The sequence below is a fragment of the Mustela erminea genome, chromosome 4 (assembly GCF_009829155.1).
Source record: "Mustela erminea isolate mMusErm1 chromosome 4, mMusErm1.Pri, whole genome shotgun sequence".
Taxonomy (NCBI): domain Eukaryota; kingdom Metazoa; phylum Chordata; class Mammalia; order Carnivora; family Mustelidae; genus Mustela; species Mustela erminea.
In genome coordinates, this window is record NC_045617.1 from 129,108,931 (window position 1) to 129,129,758 (window position 20,828).

The window sequence follows — 20,828 nt, forward strand, 5'->3', positions numbered from 1 at the left end:
TTTTCTTTGTGGGAAGATTTTGTTTTTGTTTTGTTTTGTTTTGTAAATTCAGTCTTCTTATTTGTTATAAATCTATTCAGGTTTTTTTAAGTCCGTTTCAGGAGTTTCTGTCTTTCCTGGAATTGCTCATTTCATCGAAGTTAACTAAATTGTTGGCACACAGTTGCTCATGGTATTATAATTCTTTTTATTTCTGTACTGTTGGTTGTTCCCTCTTTCATTCCTGATTGTAGTAATTTGAATGTTCTCTATTTTCTTGATTAATATAACTAAAGTTAGGTCAGTTTTGTTGATCTTTTCAAGGAAACTTGGTTTTGTTGATTTTTTTTTCATGTATTTATTTTCAGCATAACAGTATCATTATTTTATCACCACACCCAGTGCTCCATGCAATCCGTGCCCTCTATAATACCCACCACCTGGTACCCCGACCTCCCACCCCCCCGCCACGTCAAACCCCTCAGATTGATTTTCAGAGTCCATAGTCTCTCATGATTTACCTCCCCTTCCAATTTACCCCAACCCCCTTCTCTCTAACTCCCCATGTCCTCCATGCTTTTTGTTATGCTCCACAAATAAGTGAAACCATATGATAATGGACTCTCTCTGCTTGACTTATTTCACTCAGCATAATCTCTTCCAGTCCCGTCCATGTTGCTACAAAAGTTGGGTATTCGTCCTTCCTGATGGAGGCATAATACTCCATAGTGTATATGGACCACATCTTCCTTATCCATTCGTCCGTTGAAGGGCATCTTGGTTCTTCCCACAGTTTGGTGACCGTGGCCATTGCTGCTATAAACATTGGGATACAGACGGCCCTTCTTTTCACTACTTCTGTATCTTTGGGGTAAATACCCCGGAGTGCAATGGCAGGGTCATAGGGAAGTTCTATTTTTAATTTCTTGAGGAATCTCCATATTGTTCTCCAAAGAGGCTGCACCAACTTGCATTCCCACCAACAGTGGAAGAGGGTTCCCCTTTCTCCACATCCTCTCCAACACATGTTGTTTCCTGTCTTGCTAATTTTGGCCATTCTAACTGGTATAAGGTGGTATCTCAATGTAGTTTTAATTTGAATCTCCCTGATGGCTAGTGATGATGAACATTTTTTCATGTGTCTGATAGCCATTTGTATGTCTTTATTGGAGAAGTGTCTGTCCATATCTTCTGCCCATTTTTTGATATGATTTTCTGTTTTGTGTGTGTTGAGTTTGAGGAGTTCATTATAGATCCTGGATATCAACCTTTTGTCTGTACTGTCATTTGCAAATATCTTCTCCCATTCCGTGGGTTGCCTCTTTGTTTTGTTGACTGTTTCCTTTGCTGTGCAGAAGCTTTTGATTTTGATGAAGTCCCAAAAGTTCATCTTCGCTTTGTTTCCTTTGCCTTTGGAGACATATCTTGAAAGAAGTTGCTGTGGCTAATATCGAAGAGATTACTTGCCTATGTTCTCCTCTAGGATTCTGATGGATTCCTGTCTCACATTGAGGTCTTTTATCCATTTTGAGTTTATCTTTGTGTACGGTGTAAGAGAATGGTCGAGTTTCATTCTTCTACATATAGCTGCCCAGTTTTCCCAGCACCTTGAAGAGACTGTCTTTTTTTCCACAGTATATTTTTTCCTGTTTTGTCAAAGATTATTTGACCATAGAGTTGAGGGTCCATATCTGGGCTCTCTACTCTGTTCCACTGGTCTGTCTATGTGTCTGCTTTTATGCCAGTACCATGCTGTCTTGGTGATCACAGCTTTGTAGTAAAGCTTGAAATCAGGTAACGTGATGCCCCCAGTTTTATTTTTGTTTTTCAACATTTCCTTAGCGATTTGGGATCTCTTCTGATTCCATACAAATTTTAGGATTATTTGCTCCAGCTCTTTGAAGAATAATGGTGGAATTTTGATCAGAATAGCATTAAAAGTGTAGATTGCTCTAGGCAGTATAGACATTTTAACAATGTTTATTCTTCCAATCCAAGAGCATGGAATGGTCTTCCATCTTTTTGTGTCTTCTTCAATTTCTTTCATGAGTGTTCTGTAGTTCCTCGAGTACAGATACTTTACCTCTTTGGTTAGGTTTATTCCCAGGTATCTTATGTTTCTTGGTGCTATAGTAAATGGAATCGATTCTCTAATTTCCCTTTCTGTATTTTCATTGTTAGTGTATAAGAAAGCCACTGATTTCTCTACATTTACTTTGTATCCTGCCACGTTGCTGAATTGCTGTATGAGTTCTAGTGGTTCCGGGGTGGAGTCTTTTGGGTTTTCCATATAAAGAATCATGTCCTCTGCAAAGAGAGAGAGTTTGCCTTCCTCAATGCCAGTTTGGATACCTTTTATTTCCCTTTGTTGTCTGATTGCTGTTGCTAGGACTTCTAATACTATGTTGAACAAGAGTGGTGAGAGTGGGCATCCTTGTCGTGTTCCTGATCTCAATGGGAAGGCTGCAAGCTTTTTCCCATTGAGGATGATATTTGCTGTGGGTCTTTCATAGATAGATTTGATGAAGTTCAGGAATGTTCCCTCTATCCCTATACTTTGAAGCGTTTTAATCAGGAACGGATACTGGATTTTGTCAAATGCTTTTTCTGCATCAATTGAGAGGACCATGTGGTTCTTCTCTCTTCTCTTATTGATTTGTTCTATCACATTGATTGATTTGCGAATGTTGAACCATCCTTGTAGCCCAGGGATGAATCCCACCTGGTCATGGTGGATAATCTTTTTAATGTGCTGTTGGATCCTGTTTGCTAGGATCTTGTTGAGAATCTTAGCATCCATATTCATCAGTGATATTGGTCTGAAATTCTCCTTTTTGGTAGGGTCTTTGCCTGGTTTGGGGATCAGGGTAATGCTGGCTTCATAGAAAGAGTCAGGAAGTTTTCCTTCTTCAATTTTTTGAAACGGCTTCAGGAGAATAGGTGTTATTTCTTCTTTGAAAGTTTTGTAGAATTCTCTGGGGAATCCATCAGGTCCTGGGCTCTTGTTTTTTGGGAGGTTTTTGATCACCACTTAAATCTCCTTACTAGATATTGGTCTATTCAGGTTGTCAGTTTCTTCCTGATTCAGTTACAGGAGTTTATAGTTTTCCAGGAATGCATCCATTTCATCTAGGTTGCTTAGCTTATTGGCATATAACTGTTGATAATAACTTCTGATGATTGTTTCTACTTCCTTGGTGTTCATTGTGATCTCTCCCTTTTCATTCATAATTTTATGTATTTGAGCTTTCTCTCTTTTCTTTTGGATTAGTGTCACCAGTGGTTTATCGATCTTATTGATTCTTTAAAAAAAACCAGCTTCTAGTTTCATTGATACATTCTACTGTATCTCTGGTTTCTACCTCATCGATCTCAGCTCTAACATTGATTATTTCCCTTCTTATGTGTGAAGTTGGTTTGATTTGTTGTTGATTCTCCAGTTCTTTAAGGTGTAGAGACAGCTGCTGTGTTCTGGATTTTTCAATTTTTTTGAGGGAGGCTTGGATGGCTATGTATTTCCCCCTTAGGACCACCTTTGCTGTATCACATAGGTTTTGGATCGAAGTGTCTTCATTGTCATTGGTTTCCATGAATTGTTTCAGTTCTTCCTTGATCTCCTGGTTGATCCAAGCATTCTTAAGCAAGGTGGTCTTTAGCTTCCAGGTGTTTGAGTTCCTTCGGAACTCTTCCTTGTGATTGAGCTCCAGTTTCAAAGCATTGTGATCTGAGACTGTGCAGGGAATAATCTCAGTCTTTTGATATTGGTTGAGTACTGATTTGTGACCCAGTATGTGATCTATTCTGGAGAAAGTTCCATGTGCACTTGAGAAGAATGAGTATTCTGTTGTTTTAGGGTGGAATGTTCTGTATATATCTATGAGGTCCCTCTGGTCCAATGTGTCATTCAACGCTCTTGTTTCTTTATTGATTTTCTGCTTCGATGATCTATTTCTGAGAGAGGCGTGTTAAGATCTCCAACGATTAGTGTATTCATATCAGTATGACTCTTTATCTTGATTAACAGTTTTCTTACGTAATTGGCTGCTCCCATATTGGGGGCATAGATATTTACAATTGTTAGGTCATTTTGGTGGATAGTCCCTTTAAGAATGATATAGTGTCCTTCTGGATCTCTAACTACAGTCTTTAGTTTAAAAGCTAATTTGTCTGATATGAGAATCACTATCCCAGCCTTTTTTTGAGGCCCATTGGCATGAAAGATGCTTCTCCATCCCTTCACTTTCAGTCTGGGTGTATCTTTAGGTTCAGAATGGGTCTCTTGTAGACAACATATGGATGGGTCCTGTCGTTTTATCCAGTCTGCAACTCTGTGCCATTTTATGGGCGCATTTAGGCCATTCACATTGAGGGTGATTATTGATAGATACGTTTTTATTGACATCGTGTTACCTTTGAAGTCTTTCTTTCTGTAGATTGTCTCTATATTTCTATTTGGTGCTAGTCTTGGGCTTTTTCCTCCTTTAAAGAAGCCCCCTTACTATTTCCTGCAGTGTTGGCTTGGTGGTTGCATAGTCTTTTAAGCCTTGCCAGTCTTGGAAACTCTTTATCTCTCCATCCATTTTGAATGTCAGTCTTGCTGGATAAGGTATTCTTGGCTGCATGTTCTTCTCATTCAGTGCCCTGAATATATCTTGCCAGCCCTTTCTGGCTTGCCAGGTCTCTGTGGACAGGTCTGATGTCATTCTGATGGGCTTTCCTCTGTACGTAAGGAGCTTCTTTGTCCTAGCTGCTTTCAAGAGGTTCTGCCTACAATTACAGTTCTTCATTCTTACTATTAGGTGTCTCAAGGACTTTCAAGAATCTGTAATCTTGGGGGGAAACCGTTAGGCCTCTAGTACATGAGCGCTGGTTCCATTCACGAGATTTGGAAAATTTTCATGAAGAACTTGTTCCACTATATCTTCTAGACTTATTTCTTTCTCCTCCCCTTAATATTGCTTTTCTATTCTTTGTTCTGTGAACTTATACTCTAATACTCGTTATTTTCTTCCTTTTGCATGCTTTGGTTTGCTCTTTTCCAGTAACTTTTTTTGTTTGTTTGTTTTGTTTTTTTTAAGATTTCATTTGTTTGATGGGAGGAAGAGCCGAGGGAGAGGGACAGACAGACATGCTGAGCAAGGAGCTGGCACCAGGTCAGTCCCAGAACCCTGAGACCATGACCTGAGCCGAAATCAGGAGTCTGACACTTAACTGACTAAGCCACACAGGCACCCCTATCAGTGTCTTAAGATGGATGGTCAGGCTATTGATTTGAAATTTTGCTTTTCAGTGTAAGCAATTTATAACTATAAATTTCCTTTTCATCTCTGTATGTTGTTTTTGTATTTATCTTTAGGGATTTTCTAATTTCCGTTATGATTTCTTTTTTGCCCCACAGTGGTGAAATTCCCAGGCTTTTCTGTTAATTTTCATTTTCACTCCATTTTATTGGCAATGAGAGTTTCTATAAATTCAGGGCACCTGCATGGCTCAGTTAAGCATCTGCCTTCAGCTCAGGTTATGATCCTGGGGTCCTGGGATCGAGCCCCGCATCAGCCTCCCTGTCTTGGCGGGAAGCCCACTTGTCCTTCTCCCATTCCTCCTGTTTGTATTCCCACTCTTGGCTATCTCTCTCTGTCAAATAAATAAGATCTTAAGAAAAAAAAGCTTTGTATGACTTGAGTCCCTTCAAATTTATTGAGGCTCACATTATAGGCTGGCAGAATGTTCCATGTGTGCTTAAGAAGAATCATATTCTGCTGTTATTGGATAGAGTGTTCCCTGGAGATGTCTGCTGGGTCTTGCTTATATATGGTGGTGTTCTGGACTTCTCTTATCGTGTTGGTCTAATGTTTACTCTATCCATTACTGAGTGTGGAAATTGAAGTCTCCAGCTCTTACTACTGAATTGTCATTTCTCTTGTTACTCTTTTGTCAGCTTCCTGTGTTTTGTTCACTTTGATTAGATATGCTCGTAACAGTTCTAAATTTCTGTATGTTACAGACCCAGCAGCACAACTGTGTATGTGTTGTTTTATACAGTTGCTTTTTAAGTAAGAAGAATGCAGAAAAATATGCATCTTAAACTTTTAGAATTATGTAATTATCTTTACCAGTTCTCTTTGGGTTTTTGTGTGTGAATTCTGGTTTATCTGTTTACAGCCCAAAGAGCTTCCTTAGGCATTTTTTTGTAACGCAGTTCTTCAGGCAAAAATTTTGCTTTTATTTATCTATGAGCGTCTTTATTTTGTTTTCGTTTTGGGAGAGGGGGGTGGTTTGTAGACTTACTTTTTTTTACAGCAGTTTTAAGATTCCCAGCAAAATTGAGCAGAAGGAACAGAGTGTTCCCGTGTACTTCCTGCCCCACTACACGGACATCCCTGACCGGAGTGATGCATTTGTTACAGTTGATGATCCTGCACTGGCAAGTCCTATCACACAAAGTCCGTAGTTTACCTTAGGGTTCACTCTTGGTGTTGTACGTTCTGTGGGTTTTCACAAACCTTCAATGACATTTATCCACCGTTATTGTATCATAGAGAATAATTTCACTTCCCTCAAACTCTTCTGTGCTTCACCTAGTCATCCCTCTTTCCACACCAACCCAGACAAACATCCATCTTCTTGCAGTCTTGATGGTGCCGCCTTTTCCAGAATTGTCATACAGTTAGAACCACACACTATGGACCCTTTCCTGTTTTCATTTTTGAAAGATAGCATTGCTGGATATAATCTTCGCTGACATCGCTTTCTTTTGGTACCTTGAATGTTGTCCCACTGCCTTTTTCTTCCATTATGTCTGGTAAGAAGTTAGCTGTTAATCTTACTAGAATTCCCTTGCAACTGAGGAGTTACTTTCCTCTTGCTGCTTCCAGGTTTTCTCTTTACCCTGACTTTTGGTATTTTAACTATAACCTGTATTTTTGGATCTCTGCATTTTTTAAAAATTTTATTTATTTATTTGAGAGAGAGAGACACACAGAGAAAGAGCATGAGAGGTGAGGTCAAAGGGAGAAGCAGACTCCCCATGGAGCTGGGAGTGCTATATGGGACTCGATCCCAGGACTCCGGGATCATGACCTGAGCCGAAGGCAGTCATTTAACCAACTGAGCCACCCAGGCGCCCCGGATCTCTGCATTTTTTTATCCTAAACTTGGGGGAAGTTTTCAGTCATTTTTACAATATTTTTCTGCGTCTTCGTCTCCTTGTGTTCCCCATTGTACAACTGGTGTACAGATGCGTATCTCACATTTCTTTGGCTCTGTTTCCTTTCTTTATTCTATTTTCTCTTTTTGTATTACATAATTTCCATCTTTTTTTTTTTTTTTTTCAGGTTGATTGATTTTTCTACCAATTCAAATCTTTTCCTCTTAGGGGCCCCTGGGTGGTTCATTGTAGCTGAGTGACTCTTGATATAGGCTTAGGTCATGACGTCAGGGTCAGTAAGCTCCAACTCCATGTCAGGCTCTGCACTGGGCATGGAGCCTGTTTAAAATTCTCTCTCTCCTCCTCCCTCTGCCCCAGCCCCACATCCTTTTTTTTTTTTTTTTTTTTAATTCTTTCAGTCTTTGTACATTTCAACTCCAGAGTTTCCATTTGGTTCTTTTTGCATCTAGTTCAATAATGATATTCTTTGAGGTGATACTGTCTTCATACTTTACTTCTGTAAGCATGGTATTCTTATCTGAAGTCTTTGTTGGCTGTACCTGGTATCTCTCTTTTCCCAAGCAGTTTCCACTAGCCTGTTTTCCCTGGTATCTAGGCCACTTGTTCCTGTGTGTTTTCATGACTTGTGATTTTTTTGAAAACCGGACATGGTGGGTTATAAATTGCAGCAGGTTCATATATTGGTTTGTCTTCCCCGTCTCTGGGACTTACTTTTGTTGTTACTTGCTTGGTGGTTTGTTTTGTGACTTGGCTAGACTATTTTAGTGAAATCCATTACCCCTACTCTGTGAAGACTTCCAGGGGCTTCTCGGTGGGCACAGTCTTGAGCAAGTCCTGGAAAAAAAGGGGGGGTCTCATAAGGCTCTTCTTGACTCTCTCCTTCTCTGGTTCTCTAAGCTACTACCTTTATTTGGTGTTACACCTAGCCTGTTGGAATCAACGGATACTGGTTAGCCACTCCCTTGTTTTTGTTTTGTTTTGGTTTTACAACATCTGGTGCCTCAGTTGCTTAGCAGTCTGATCCAATTAAATTTGGGTAGGGGTGGTTCCTGAGACCAGTCCTTAAGATTCGTTGTATCCTAGGAGGGCTCTTTTTAGTTGGCCTTTCGTGGTGACTAGGTGAGTTGTGGTTTAGCTTGTTGCCCTTCATTATCATTTTCAAGAGCATCCTTGGGTTTTAACTAACACAGTTATTTTGGGGAACAGCTTTTAGGGATTACCTCTTCCCCAGGACAAAAATCTCTGAACCACTAGTCTGGGTGATGAATAGAATGGTGGCCTCTGATTTCTCAGCTTGCCTCTGCCAACAGAAAACATCTCCCCTAAGAGTGACTTGGAGCAGAATTGGTCACAGCCCCTAGTATTTTTGCCCTGTTACCCCTGGGATAAAGCCTCCTTGTGAATAGGGGCAGGGTAGAAGAATTGAGTCCCTCATCTCTCAGTCATACTCATAAAAGGCTTTTACCTCTTCTGCTTTGAGTGGGAGAAGAGGAATGCTGGTAGCTTCTGTCCTGATGTTATTTGATAAGCCTTGATTGGGAGCTAGAGCCTGTATCCTTAGCTGCACTCAGTGAGCTCCTCTCACACTGAACGGGAGGGTAGGTAGGAAAAGAAGTGGGTCTTGGCTCTGATGCCATAAACTCCCTGTTCTTACTGAGTGTTAGTAGACTTTCTTGAATAGATGTTCCTTCATTTGTTCAGTGACCTTAGGACAATTTCCAGAGACTTTAGGTTTTTGTGATGTTGTTGTTGTTGTTGTTGTTGTTGTTGTTGTTGTGTTGGGGGGAGGCAGGGCGGTGTTTGTTTTTGGCTTTGGGGTGTTTTTTGTTTGTTTGTTTTGTTTTCTTGGTAATAGTTTTCACCAGCTTTGCTTATATGGTTGAAGAATGTGTTTACAGAGCTCCTTACTTACACTGCCATCTGGGAATTGGAACTCTACCTTTCCTTTTGAAATACATATTTTTTAGGTAAAGAATCTGAGTTGACAAGTTTTTCCTTCAGTGCTTTTACTATGTTTCCTTTGTCTCCTGGCGCCCATGCTTGTGGCCCTGTCTGTAATGCCTTCACCTCCTACCCTCTACTCTCTGGCTAGTTGGTGTTACCCTCTTTCTTGGTGGTGGTGGTGGTGGTTTTTTGTTTTTTGTATTTTTTTAGGTTTGATTGTGACGTCCATTGGTATGGTTTATGCTGAACACCTGCTTTCCTTCCAAGAATCTGGAATTTTGATCCATGCCCCTGTGGCCAGCCCCTAATAAAAAGATTCTGGGCAGGCAGTCCTTAATGAGCTTCTCTGGTAGACAGCATTTTGCATGTGTTGTGACAACTTGTTGCTGGAGGAATGAATCGCAGCCGGTGTGATTCCCCTGGGAGAGGACCCTTGCAAGCCTGTGCTCAGTTTCCCTCAGACTTTCCCCCACATGCTTTTCCCTTTGCTCATTTTGCTTAGTGTCCTTTCACTGTGTTAAATCATAGCCATGAGTGAGACCTCATGCTGAGTCCTCTGACTTCTAGTGAATTCTCAAACCTGGAGGTGGACTTGGGTGTCCCCGACACACAGTTGTTTTCCTCTAGCCTGTTGTAGCTCAGGAATCCACCTGCGATTTGAGAGGGTTTATAATATTGTTTTGGAGGACTCCCCCTTCTGTGGGGCCTTACTGTCTGTGATCGCCACAGATTTCTAGCGCTCTGTCGTCTCCTGACTCTGCCTTCTGACTCCCAAAGCCTGGAACACTGCACTTTCTGCATGAGTCCTACCAGCAGCAGACTGGGGAGTGCAAAAGCCTTTGGGTTCCGTTGTTTAAAGAATCCATTCCCCCAGCCCCCATTTTCTAACAGCTTTTGGTTTCTTTACAGTGTTGTCAAACATTTATGCTTATATTACTCCTTGCAGTGGAGCTGCCTGTGTTTTTAATAGTTAACAAACATTCTTAGTAATTTAGGCAACTTTTTCCAGTTCTTTATAGTACACACAGCTCTCAAATGGCTGGTGAAACCCATATCTTCCTCGTATGAAGAGCTGTTACTTTTCAAAGAACTGCTAGAATTCTTTGGTAAAAGCAGGGTTTTTTATTCATTTTTTCCATAGTGATGCTCTGTTGTTCCAAATTCTCCAGCCATTGGTCTAAGACCCAAACCTGAGAAAACTTTCAGCATTTCTTGTGGTTTTAAAGTTATCCTGGCAGCCTGCTCCCACTGTTCTGGCTGGGAGGAATCATAGCAAGTATTAGCAAGCAGCATCTCGCTGACAAGGTTATCGATGATGATACAATGTGCCAAGCTTTTCCTACTGTGAGTATTTTGCAACTTTGGTCTTTTCTTATAAGCTGATACATTTCATGCCTTGCCCTGATATAATTTCTAGGCTGTTTGGTATTTAATGTAGCAATAGCAGATTTACTCTCTCTTCCTACTTATCTTCAGCTCTTTAACCAGTTTGGGCTTCTCTGTGGGTTTTTGTTCCTGTGTCACGGAACCTTTGTCCATCCTTTTCTGGCTCCTGCAACTCTATAGCACATTTCAGCACATGCCTGGGACCACAGATACCAGGATGTGCTCTGAGGTAGGTGAAGTGAATTAGGTCTTTGGAATGATCTTTTGATTAATTTCACTGCTTTGCAAACCACCAGAGAACACTGTAATGTTAAGGAAAGCCTTGTTTTATTTGTGTAACATCTTGGCTATTTAGATTGAGTTTTAGAAGGAAATCCTAACAAAAAGAATTTTGGTCAGTTTACTGTACCACAGGTAGTCAAAGCTATTGTGATTCAGATTTGCCAGAATTTCACTGCACTTGTGATTGTGGGTAACATAGCAAAACAATCTAGGTAATTTGCGTAAGATTTCCATGCCGTTCTTTTCTTCATTTTGTCCTGGGCTTTTAAGAGTCTTTGTAGAACTTGTCTGCGGTTCTATACTTCTGTGTTAAGTTTGTTCCCTATAAAATTCATTGCATTGCAATTCTGTAACTAGAGGTGGATACCTGAGCATATAGTTTGAAAAGAGGTTCACTGAGACAAGTTTTCAGAAACAGCTATGTTAGCAGGGAGAGAAAGAACCTAAGAGGAAGGGACTGAAAACCTGAAGAAAATTTATTTATGTTATTCTCTTGTGATCAAGGTTTTCCTCCCTCAATCCCATAAAAGCGCTCTGGAAGTAATTTTAGGCTTAATAGTATGGTCAAATATTTTTAAATCTGGGTGATGATGCCTTTTTGTGGGAGACTAACTTATGTTAGCCACTCAGACTGAGAATCAATAGGACTTTTCCTTTAAGCTTTCAAAGGGGGGAAGAAGGACATGTGTCCTTGAATGGTGGGGAGAGGGTGTCATGTACCCAGTTTAGTCTGAGTTGGTATTAGAAGACTGTGGTCATTGACCTAAACCTCCCAATCCTGCATCTAGTGCCTGGAGTGACTCTTGTAGACCTGCCACTTAAAAGGCATGGTTGCTGTATGTGTCTTGTATGTGTCTTGTCAGTTTGCAAAACCATATTCCCCCTGAGAATTAGTAGGACAGCAGTCTGCAACTTGAATGTCCGTCCTATTTAATTCAAAGAATGGTTTTTACCCTTTTAAATAGTTGGGAAAAATCAAAAGCTTAATATTTCATGAGACCAGTAAATTATAAAACATAATTTTAGTGTCCATAAATAGAACTGTTTTGCTTTTAATGTCTCCTCCTTTACATGTTGTTTGTGGCTGTTTTTGTGCTACACTGACAAAAATTCAGTGGTTGGGAGCCCATATGGCCTATGTGCCCCTTTACCTAAAGTTTGCGAACCCCCAGTTTCATGGGTCCCCTGTTACTGGCTACCTTCGGTGTCTACACGAAGTCTGACCACTCAGTGTACATAAAACATCGAAGCTAGCCTACCCTAGCTGCTGAGAGAGGGGCAGGCCTGCTGGGGGCTGGCAAGGGAAGGTTCCCAGGGGTTACAGCCCTAGAGAGGAAACACCAGTGAAAGGACAAGAGGAGCAGGAATGTCATCCTCCCTTACTAGCTCTCTCTCCAGCTTTAAGAAAATGGAGGAAAGGAAAATTGAGTGCTCTGGTTTAGTTGACCCTTGAACAACATGGGTTTGAACTACACACGTTCTCCTATCCACAGATTTTTTTCTGATAATTACTACACAGTACTGGGCACCTGGGTGGCTCAGTGGGTTAAAACCGCTGCCTTTGGCTCAGGTCATGGTCTCAGGGTCCTAGGATCGAGTCCCACATCGGGCTCTGTGCTCAACAGGGAGCTTGCTTCCTCCTCTCTCTCTCTCTCTCTGCCTGCCTCTCCATCTACTTGTGATCTCTCTCTGTCAAATAAATAAATAAAATCTTTAAAAAAAAAATTACTACACAGTACTATGATTGTATTTTCTCATACTTAAAACTTTCTTAGTAACATTTTAATATTTTCTCTAGCTTCCTTTATTGTAAGAATACAGTATATAATACCTATACAAAATATGTGTTAATTGTGGATGTTATTGGTAAGGCTTCCAGTCAACAGGATATCCGTAGCTGTTCTGGGGGGAGTCAAAAGCTATATGCAGATTTTTTTACTGCCTTGGAGGTGGGGGTTGGGGTCCCTGACTCCCGTGTCGTTCAGCTGTACTTCATGCTTCTGGAACGGAAATGGAGTTAGAAAGAAAATGAGTATTAAAATGTAGTTTCCTCTTAGGAGAGAATCTCTTTACCCCTTGTCTTTAAAACTGTTAAACTGTTTCTGCTGTGAAATTGATTCAGGTGGAATTTTCCAGAAATACATCTTTTACTTACATTGAAATACTTAAGCCCTTATGTAAAACTTTTCAAAGCAAAGGAGCAGGGGGGAAAAAAATCACTTTCAGAGCTTGCCGTGCTATATTATGGACTGTGTGGACTTACATATGCAGGTCCAACATTAGTTATTAAGTAATAATCTACAGAGATTATTAGTTATCTCTGTAGAGATCTGTTAGGCATGAAATCTGCCACCTGCTGAAACAAGTCCTTTCTTTACCCTTAATCCTTTTTGCACGGAAGCAATAATGTGTATTTAATTTTAGACTTTTCTATAGTTAAGGGCTTTAATTCCCCATATCCCAGGTAGAAATATTGGAAAGTTTTTGATAAGGGTGGATTTTGAGAGAAGGGGAAATGATGAGGTAAATTGTTCTCCCGTTCTCCAAAAGTGTCTATTGTCGTACCCTAAATTAGCCTCTGTTATTTTGGAATGTTGGAGAACCAGGTATACCATTATGTCATCTGACCTGACCTGTGGCTTTGCCAGATATTTATTGATGTTCTTGGTAATTGATGGGCATAGACATTGCATCCTTAATTAAAGAGCTGCTCTGTGGCTGTAGGCCTCTCCCTACAAGGTACAGAGATGCATGCTGCTGCTGGGGAAGCAGTGGTTTTTATGTTAATAACTATAGAGAGTTTCCAGCAGATTCTGAGTATTTCCCCATAACATGGGGATATTATGTCAAATAGATTTTGTTCACCTGAATCATCAAAGATCTCCCGTTTACACTTAATGTGAAGGGAGCAAAATTTGTCACAGTAATAACTATCTTCAGTGGCAAATTCATAAACCAGTGTGAATTCATAAATTAGGTATGGGATGTATTGATCATCACATTGAAAGATTAGCCGCATCTCCCTTTGAAGATGTTAGTGTAATATAGTTCAAACCAATATTCGGAGGTCAGTAGCTGATCATTCCAGACCATTTTGTTACTGATCCAGCATCACGTGCTCTATGCACCTCTCTCACTTGTAACCGAGTGCTTCTCAGTGATACTCTCAGTACTGACCGTTTCTTCCATGAGCCGGTTCCGCACGTCGGGAGGCTCCGAGCCCTGTGCAGCTAGCTGTGTTTACAGCCAAGCTGTGCTGGAGGACGGCCTGGCCTGGGTACCCTGAGGATGACCAGGCGGAAGGCTATAGATGACTAAGTCCTGTTCCAGCTGTAACTGAAAACCAACTCAGGTGGTCAGGGTCTGAGGTAAAAATAAGAACAGAGCCCCTTTGAATCACAGAAAAATAGGCTACCTAGTGTACGTCCATGTATTCTGGGCATAAAATTTTAGCATCTTTTCTGACTTAATTTCAAGGAAATTGCTAAAATCCCCAGTGTCCCGTTCCTGTGCTCTTTTCAGATGATTCGGCTTAGGAAAGAGATGGTCATTTTCCTTTTCTGTTGTGGTTTTTATTATTTCTGATGCTTCCTTATGAAACTTGCCCCCCCTTTTTTCCAGATAATATGTTGACACCTCTTTCTTTTCTGTTTATAAACAGGTTGAAAGGATCGTTGACAAAAGGAAAAACAAAAAAGGGAAGATAGAATATCTGGTTCGGTGGAAAGGCTATGACAGTGAGGACGACACTTGGGAACCAGAGCAGCACCTTGTGAACTGTGAGGAATACATTCATGATTTTAACAGACGCCACACCGAAAAGCAGAAAGAAAGCACACTAACCAGAACAAATAGGACCTCTCCGAACAATGCCAGGAAACAGATCTCCAGATCCACCAACAGCAACTTTTCTAAGACCTCTCCTAAGTCACTAGTGATTGGCAAAGACCACGAGTCCAAAAACAGTCCATTATTTGGTGCCAGCCAGAAGTTCAGGAAAAACACAGCTCCATCTCTCTCAAACCGGAAGAATATGGACCTAGCAAAATCAGGTATAAAGATACTTGTGCCTAAGAGCCCCATTAAGAGCAGGACCGCAGTGGACGGCTTTCAGAATGAGAGCCCTGAGAAACTGGACCCCGTCGAACAGGGTCAGGAGGACACAGTAGCCCCAGAAGTGGCAGCCGAAAAGCCAGTCGGAGCCTTATTGGGCCCTGGTGCAGAGCGAGCTAGAATGGGGAGCAGGCCCCGAATACACCCATTAGTGCCTCAGGTGTCTGGCCCCGTGACTGCAGCCATGGCCACGGGATTAGCTGTTAACGGAAAAGGTGAGTGTCCAGGTGAGCTGCTCAGCGGGCAGCGTCCCTGTCGATGGCGACGGGCTATTTCCCAGCATGCTGGCGATGTTCTCAAGGTGTGTAGGCACCCTTCCGTACATGTTGGTCTTGCTCTGGCGGGCAGGCTGATGCAAGTGTGGGGAGTCTGTGGACCAGCACCTCTGAGAGCTGGTGCAGCCTCTTTACTTGAAGCCTTTGGCATTTCTCTCTTCAGTCACTGCTAGCTGTCTCTGTTTAACTTGTATCCACAAACTGTCCCACCACACCAACTTGTGTCTCCTCACTCGAAATCTGCTATGCTTGGTATGTTCCTTTATGGCAGGTTTCTCTGTGAACCTTTATACATCCAAGACGTGAGTCTCACGTTAAGGGTTCATCTGAATTTTCTAAAGGTGACCCGTATTGATTAGAAGTCACGAGCCTTATTTTGCTGACACGTTTAGATAACCAGAAATGCCTTTCGAGGGAAGGTACCAGTCATGTAACAGAACCTACAGGACTTGCATTTGTTTGTCTGTAATCATCAACTGTTCAGATCCCACTGTCCCTTTTTCAGAGTAGGAGTCCACTCAGCAGAGGTGGTAGTTTCTCTTGGGTTTCCGCTCCTGCTCCTGGGTTCTGCAGCTTGCTTGACTGTACCGTGGCCGCCCAGCTGCTAAGATTGCACGGCTGGGGTTAGCACACACCGCTCCCTTCCCCAGCTGTCCTCATGCCTCGGCTAGCCACCAATGTTTACAGAATTCTGTTACAGGTTTCTCGGATGTGAGCCCCACTAGCTTCCCCTCACCTTGGGCCCTGGTCATTTCTTACCTGCCATAGCTTTCTCACTGGTCTCCCTTCTTCCTGCCTGTTGATGGCTTCTGTCCATCTTCTGTAGTTCTTGGACAGGGGTGGGATGCCGATGGGTATCCCCATCAGCGGTCTGACCCGACCACTGCCGCTCTAATTAGCAGGCTTGCTCCTGAGTCTCTGCTTGGCTCTCACCCCATCTCTGCTCCCTCCCACTCTGCCAAGCGCATAAAGCCTTCCCTGCCCCTCAGGGTCCCCTGGAACTCCCACTCTGCCTTCTGCTTCAGGAACCCCCGCCCCTGCGTCCTCTGTGTTTCAAGGTTGTAACTGCGCCTTATCTGTGTGTCTCCGCCAACTCCCTCTTAGTAGAGTCAAGTGCAACAAAGGGAAATGATGTCAGTTTGGAGGGGGAGCCCTTCCCTTAAGGAGAACTGTTCACCCGAGACACTGCCCTGACCATCTTGCTCTGGCACATCAATGAGTTTTGGCTTAGATCTTGTAGCAACAATGAGGGAGGGATCTAAACTGAAATCTGGGTTTCCCTTGAGACAGTAAGTTGCAGTCTGGCTAGTGTTGTTCAGATAACACGCTTTACCCAAATGCCGCTTTTCTTCCTTGCTCTAAAAGTTTCGCCCTTACCTGGAGCTTGTATCAGCTTGTTTACTGAGTTCACTTCCTGAGTGGTTGGCCTGCTCAGAGATAGAGTTTTCTTTCACATCCCTGTCAATGAAGGATCGTAGAGGCTCGGAGGCAGAAGAGACTCTGTTAGCCATCTGAGTGCGTGCTCTGTGCCGCAGCGAGGGAAGTGGAGTCCACAAAGACTGGTGCTCAGAGAGAACTGAAGGCAGAGGTGAATCAGAACACATTTCTTACATCCTCCTCCCAGGTTCTGGCCTTTGCTTGCTGCCTCCATACACGAGGAGCATCTCCTTCTCTGTTGATGACTCAGGACCCGGTGCTCTGCTGGGCTGCTGGGCTGCTGGGTTCTGTGCAGCGGATGAGGGCAGGGCAGCTGCTCACTGGGGCCAAACCCAGTGCACGGCCTGTTTCCGTGCAGCCTGCAAGCTAAGAATGGTTTTGACACTTTGTAATGTTTGAAAAAACTCAAGAGCAATCCTATGTAATCTATGTAATGACATGTTGAAAATATATAAGAAATCCAACTTTCTGTATCCGTGAAGTTTTTTAGAGTTGAGTTTTGTTTTCTTTTCCTTTTTTTAGAGAGAGGAGAGAGAGAGAGACTGTCTTTTTGTTTTTGGAGAGAGAGAGAGAGAGATGGGGGAGGGGCAGATGGAGAGAGAGAATCTTAGCCCAGCGTGGAGCCCGGTCAGGCTCCATCCCACAGCCCTGAGATCATGACCTGAGCCAAAATCAGGAGTCAGAGGCTTCACCAACTGAGCCACCCAGGAGCCCCTCCATCAGTAAAGTTTCATTGAAGTACAGCCACATTCTCATTCATTGACTTACGGTCTGTCACTGCTTTCTAGTTACAAGACAGAGTTGAATCATTATGAAAGAGACTGTATAGCCTGCAAAGCTGAAAAAATCGGCAGTCTGGCCCTTTACAGAAAGGGTTTGCTAATCCTTGCTCTAGGAGTCGTAGTCCCAGGGCAGTATTTTAGGAAAATAAGGAAACACAAAAGGCTTCAGAAGATCTGTGGTTCCCCTTTGTCCACAAACGTTGTGTGTACATACACTGTTAAGGGTGGTGTGGGGGCATGATTTTCAAAATTTTTTGACCCCAGAGTTTCCACATTTTGTCTTCACCACAGCTATGCAGGCTTGGCTGCCCTCAGCAGAGCGTCCAGCTTTGTTATAAAAGGAGAATAATGCCTTTGATTTAAATAAGGAGTTAGTGATTTCCTTTTTTATTATTCTCCCCATTTTGAAAAAAAATTTTAATGTCCATAAAGGTGGCTTTGGTTAAAACCACCAGGAACGTGTAAGCAAAAAATCTTGAATTATTTCATCTTGTTCTGTAGAGTTAGATTGATTGATTGGGATGAGAGTAACACTGTATTGGCAAGGCCCTCGTGACCTCCTTCCTCTCCTGGCCCTGCTGTTGAGACTACTCTTATCTGCTTCGATGAGAAAACGAGAAGCCCCTCAGGAAGGTCTTTAGGACAGCGGTAAGTGACATGACCATGATCTAAGTCAGGCTTGCAGATTAAAAGGGAAAAGGACCATCTCTTCCCTCTGGACCTCTCCCTTGGAGTGTCCTTTCTGAATGAAATATGATGGCAAAAGCCAGTGGTGTCTTAGACAGCATGGCCACCTACAGGCAAATGCTTAGGTGGATTAATGCCTTTGCTTCTCCTCACCCTTGTCCTTTGTAGAAAGATGCTTTGTTCTCTCCTTGGGAAAGTAAGCTTCAAGAAGGGACTTTGTTTCTCCAAGGCTAAATCCTGCTGTTCCGGGGCAGTGCCTGTGCATAGTAGTGCTCTGCCAGTGTTTGTGGAGGGAATAGTTCCAGTAGAATGGGTGCTCACTGAAGACAAGGATTGGAGTTCTTTGTAGCCCTGTGGCTGGGTCACACTCAGTGTGAGGGGAGAAACGATATTGAAATGGCAAGGTACGGAGACCAGAAGTACAGGAACATTCAAGAAAACCTATTACTAGCCTAGCCCTTGGGGTGTTTCTTTCCTAAGAGAACAGAACTGAAGCTGTGTCAGGCTGTTGGTCCACACTCATAATTTCTTAAAGTAGTTATTTGTTTTTACTTTCCACATTAATTTTAGAGCTACATAAGAAAACTGATTTGTTTTTTTAAAACTAATTGAACCAGATACCCGTGGAGTCACTGGGAAATGAATCATCTTATTTAAAACATTAATCATGTGTGTACGAGGGATATTTTTGAAACCAAACACAACAGATATTTAAATATCTGTTAACCAAGAGAGTAAATGTTTCTGAAGAATTTTAACACACACGGTTGCTTTTACTACGGGATAACCATATGTATATTTGGTTTATAACTGTTTTAAGTATGAAACAAAGGTTTAAAAGATGACTATATTGTTTCACTCAGAAATAGGAAAAATTTTAAAGTTAGGTGTGACTATCTTCTTTCTACTGTTCTTTGTTAATAAGTTAATGATAGTATTTTCTTGCTCTTTTAATTTAAGCCTAACAAATTAATCCTACAAAAGAAGCAACTGCTTTTCACAACTGGATTGTTGTTACTTTGTTCTTTTATGAATTCAAATATGTAAATGCTCAGCATTTGACCAGTATGACCCTTGAGAAAACAGTTAACACAAAGTGAGGTCTAAACCCCATCAGTGTTACCAGGTGGCGTTGCTGCTGGAGATTAAGCTAAAACCATCAGATACAGGGAGAAAGTGAAGAAGTACTTAAACATACCACAAGTCTTCGATCCTGTGAGCATTTCCATCCAAGGAGGCTCCTGTGAGCATTTCCATCCAAGGAGGCTCCTGGGAGAAATTGTTCAGGAAAATTTGGTTTCTTCTGAGGAGCTGGAGTGTAAATTCCCCTCGGTGAGAATATGAAGCTGATGGTCTCTCTCCCTTCCCTGCTATTATCAGGGAAGCTGGTGTTCTAAATCAGTAGCTCCACCCACAGAAGAGGCCTGTGGTCCCCTGGGGCCATGTGTGATTTATGTGCTGAGATTAGAATTTAGCTCCAGGGAAAATTAAGAGATGGGAGACCACTGGCGGAGGCTGCTCAGCAGGCCCCAACAGGAGAAGTCTACCGGGAAAGAGGGGACAGTTGAAGCTGTCCCTCGCAAGCAGTCTCTTCGAAGGACTTGGCCTTGGGCACAGGCAGAGGTTTGTTTACTGGTGCCTCCTGTGAAATGGGTTCCATGCTGGATGGCTTCCACGTGTCTTACCTCACCGGGAACAAATCTACCTATACATAGATTACAGAACCTAAAATTGAACCATAGGGGCGTCAAGTTTTGAGGCAAGCGGATTGCAACTCTGTGCCCCACAAAGCATTGACTAGAATGCCTCAGGTAGAATGATGGGGTGGTCTAGACAAAACTGTTCCTTCTTCTGAGAGGGAGCTCAGTGGGCTGCAGAACTCCTGTGCTAGAGCATCTAGTGGTGTCTTAGGCACAGGGCTCTTGGAGCTAGCAGTAGCAGTAGCAGTCCATTAGCGTGAGGAGTTAGTCACCTCCAGGAGTCTTGGAGGACATACCAACCACAGTCATTTCATTTTAAAAGTTAAAAATGTGCTTCTCTTTGCCGTTGATGTAGAGCCAAGGCCTTTTAAGAAAGGGGTACTTTGCTTTGCCGTTTGCTTGCTGAGTCAAGCCCTTTCCTTAGGGTGTGGGTCCATTGGTTAGAGTGGCGGGGTGTGGGAAGTGCTTCCGTACCACACCGTCTGCTGTTGCCGCTGCACCTCTCACTGAAGCGGAGCAGAAACTTGGATTCTTACAAGTCCAAGTGCACAGGCCTGGGATGTTTTTTTCACTTTTCTCATTTTCTCACTTGTATCTGATTTGACAATTATTTTCACTTAGAGACTTTCCAGAGCGTTAGACATCATTTCCCTTGAGGCCTCAGCTCACCTTTTGTAATCGTATCTCCGATCTTATGTAAAAATGAATTAAATATGATAACAAGTTCAGCGGGCCTAAGAAGTTTAGAGGAAAAAAGCCAGCCGGCTCCTGACCAGGGCTCATCCAGCAGGAGGGCACACCAGCCCCTGGGGTTCAGGGTTTGAGGGCATTGTTGAAGGGCGATCAGGACCTGGGGAAGTGGTGACCCAGCGAACCTACTTCAGAACCTTGACTGTTTAGTTTTCTCTTTTTGTTTCCACTCTCTTGAGTATTTTTTCCATTACCAGTGATTCTCCGAGCATGGTGTCCAGAGGAGCCGCCACAGGAACTCTGGGGGGCCTATTAGAAATGCAGGTCCCCGGGCCCCCTATGCCTCCTAGATTGGAATGTCTGCTGAGCTCAGCAGCCTGTTTCA

At 42.6% G+C, this 20,828-nt stretch overlaps 1 protein-coding gene across 4 annotated transcripts in view; it reads left to right on the plus strand.

Moving 5' to 3' along the window:
• Positions 1–20,828, plus strand: part of CDYL (chromodomain Y like) — a 246,519-nt gene that overhangs the window by 155,060 nt on the left and 70,631 nt on the right. For 2 of the 4 annotated variants that reach the window (XM_032341001.1, XM_032341003.1), the window contains one exon: positions 14,421–15,087. In XM_032341001.1, the coding sequence (XP_032196892.1) occupies positions 14,421–15,087 (667 nt within the window). Of the gene's footprint in view, positions 1–10,679; positions 10,707–14,420; positions 15,088–20,828 lie in introns of those variants that run through there. The other 2 variants (XM_032341002.1, XM_032341004.1) reach the window with 2 other exon arrangements.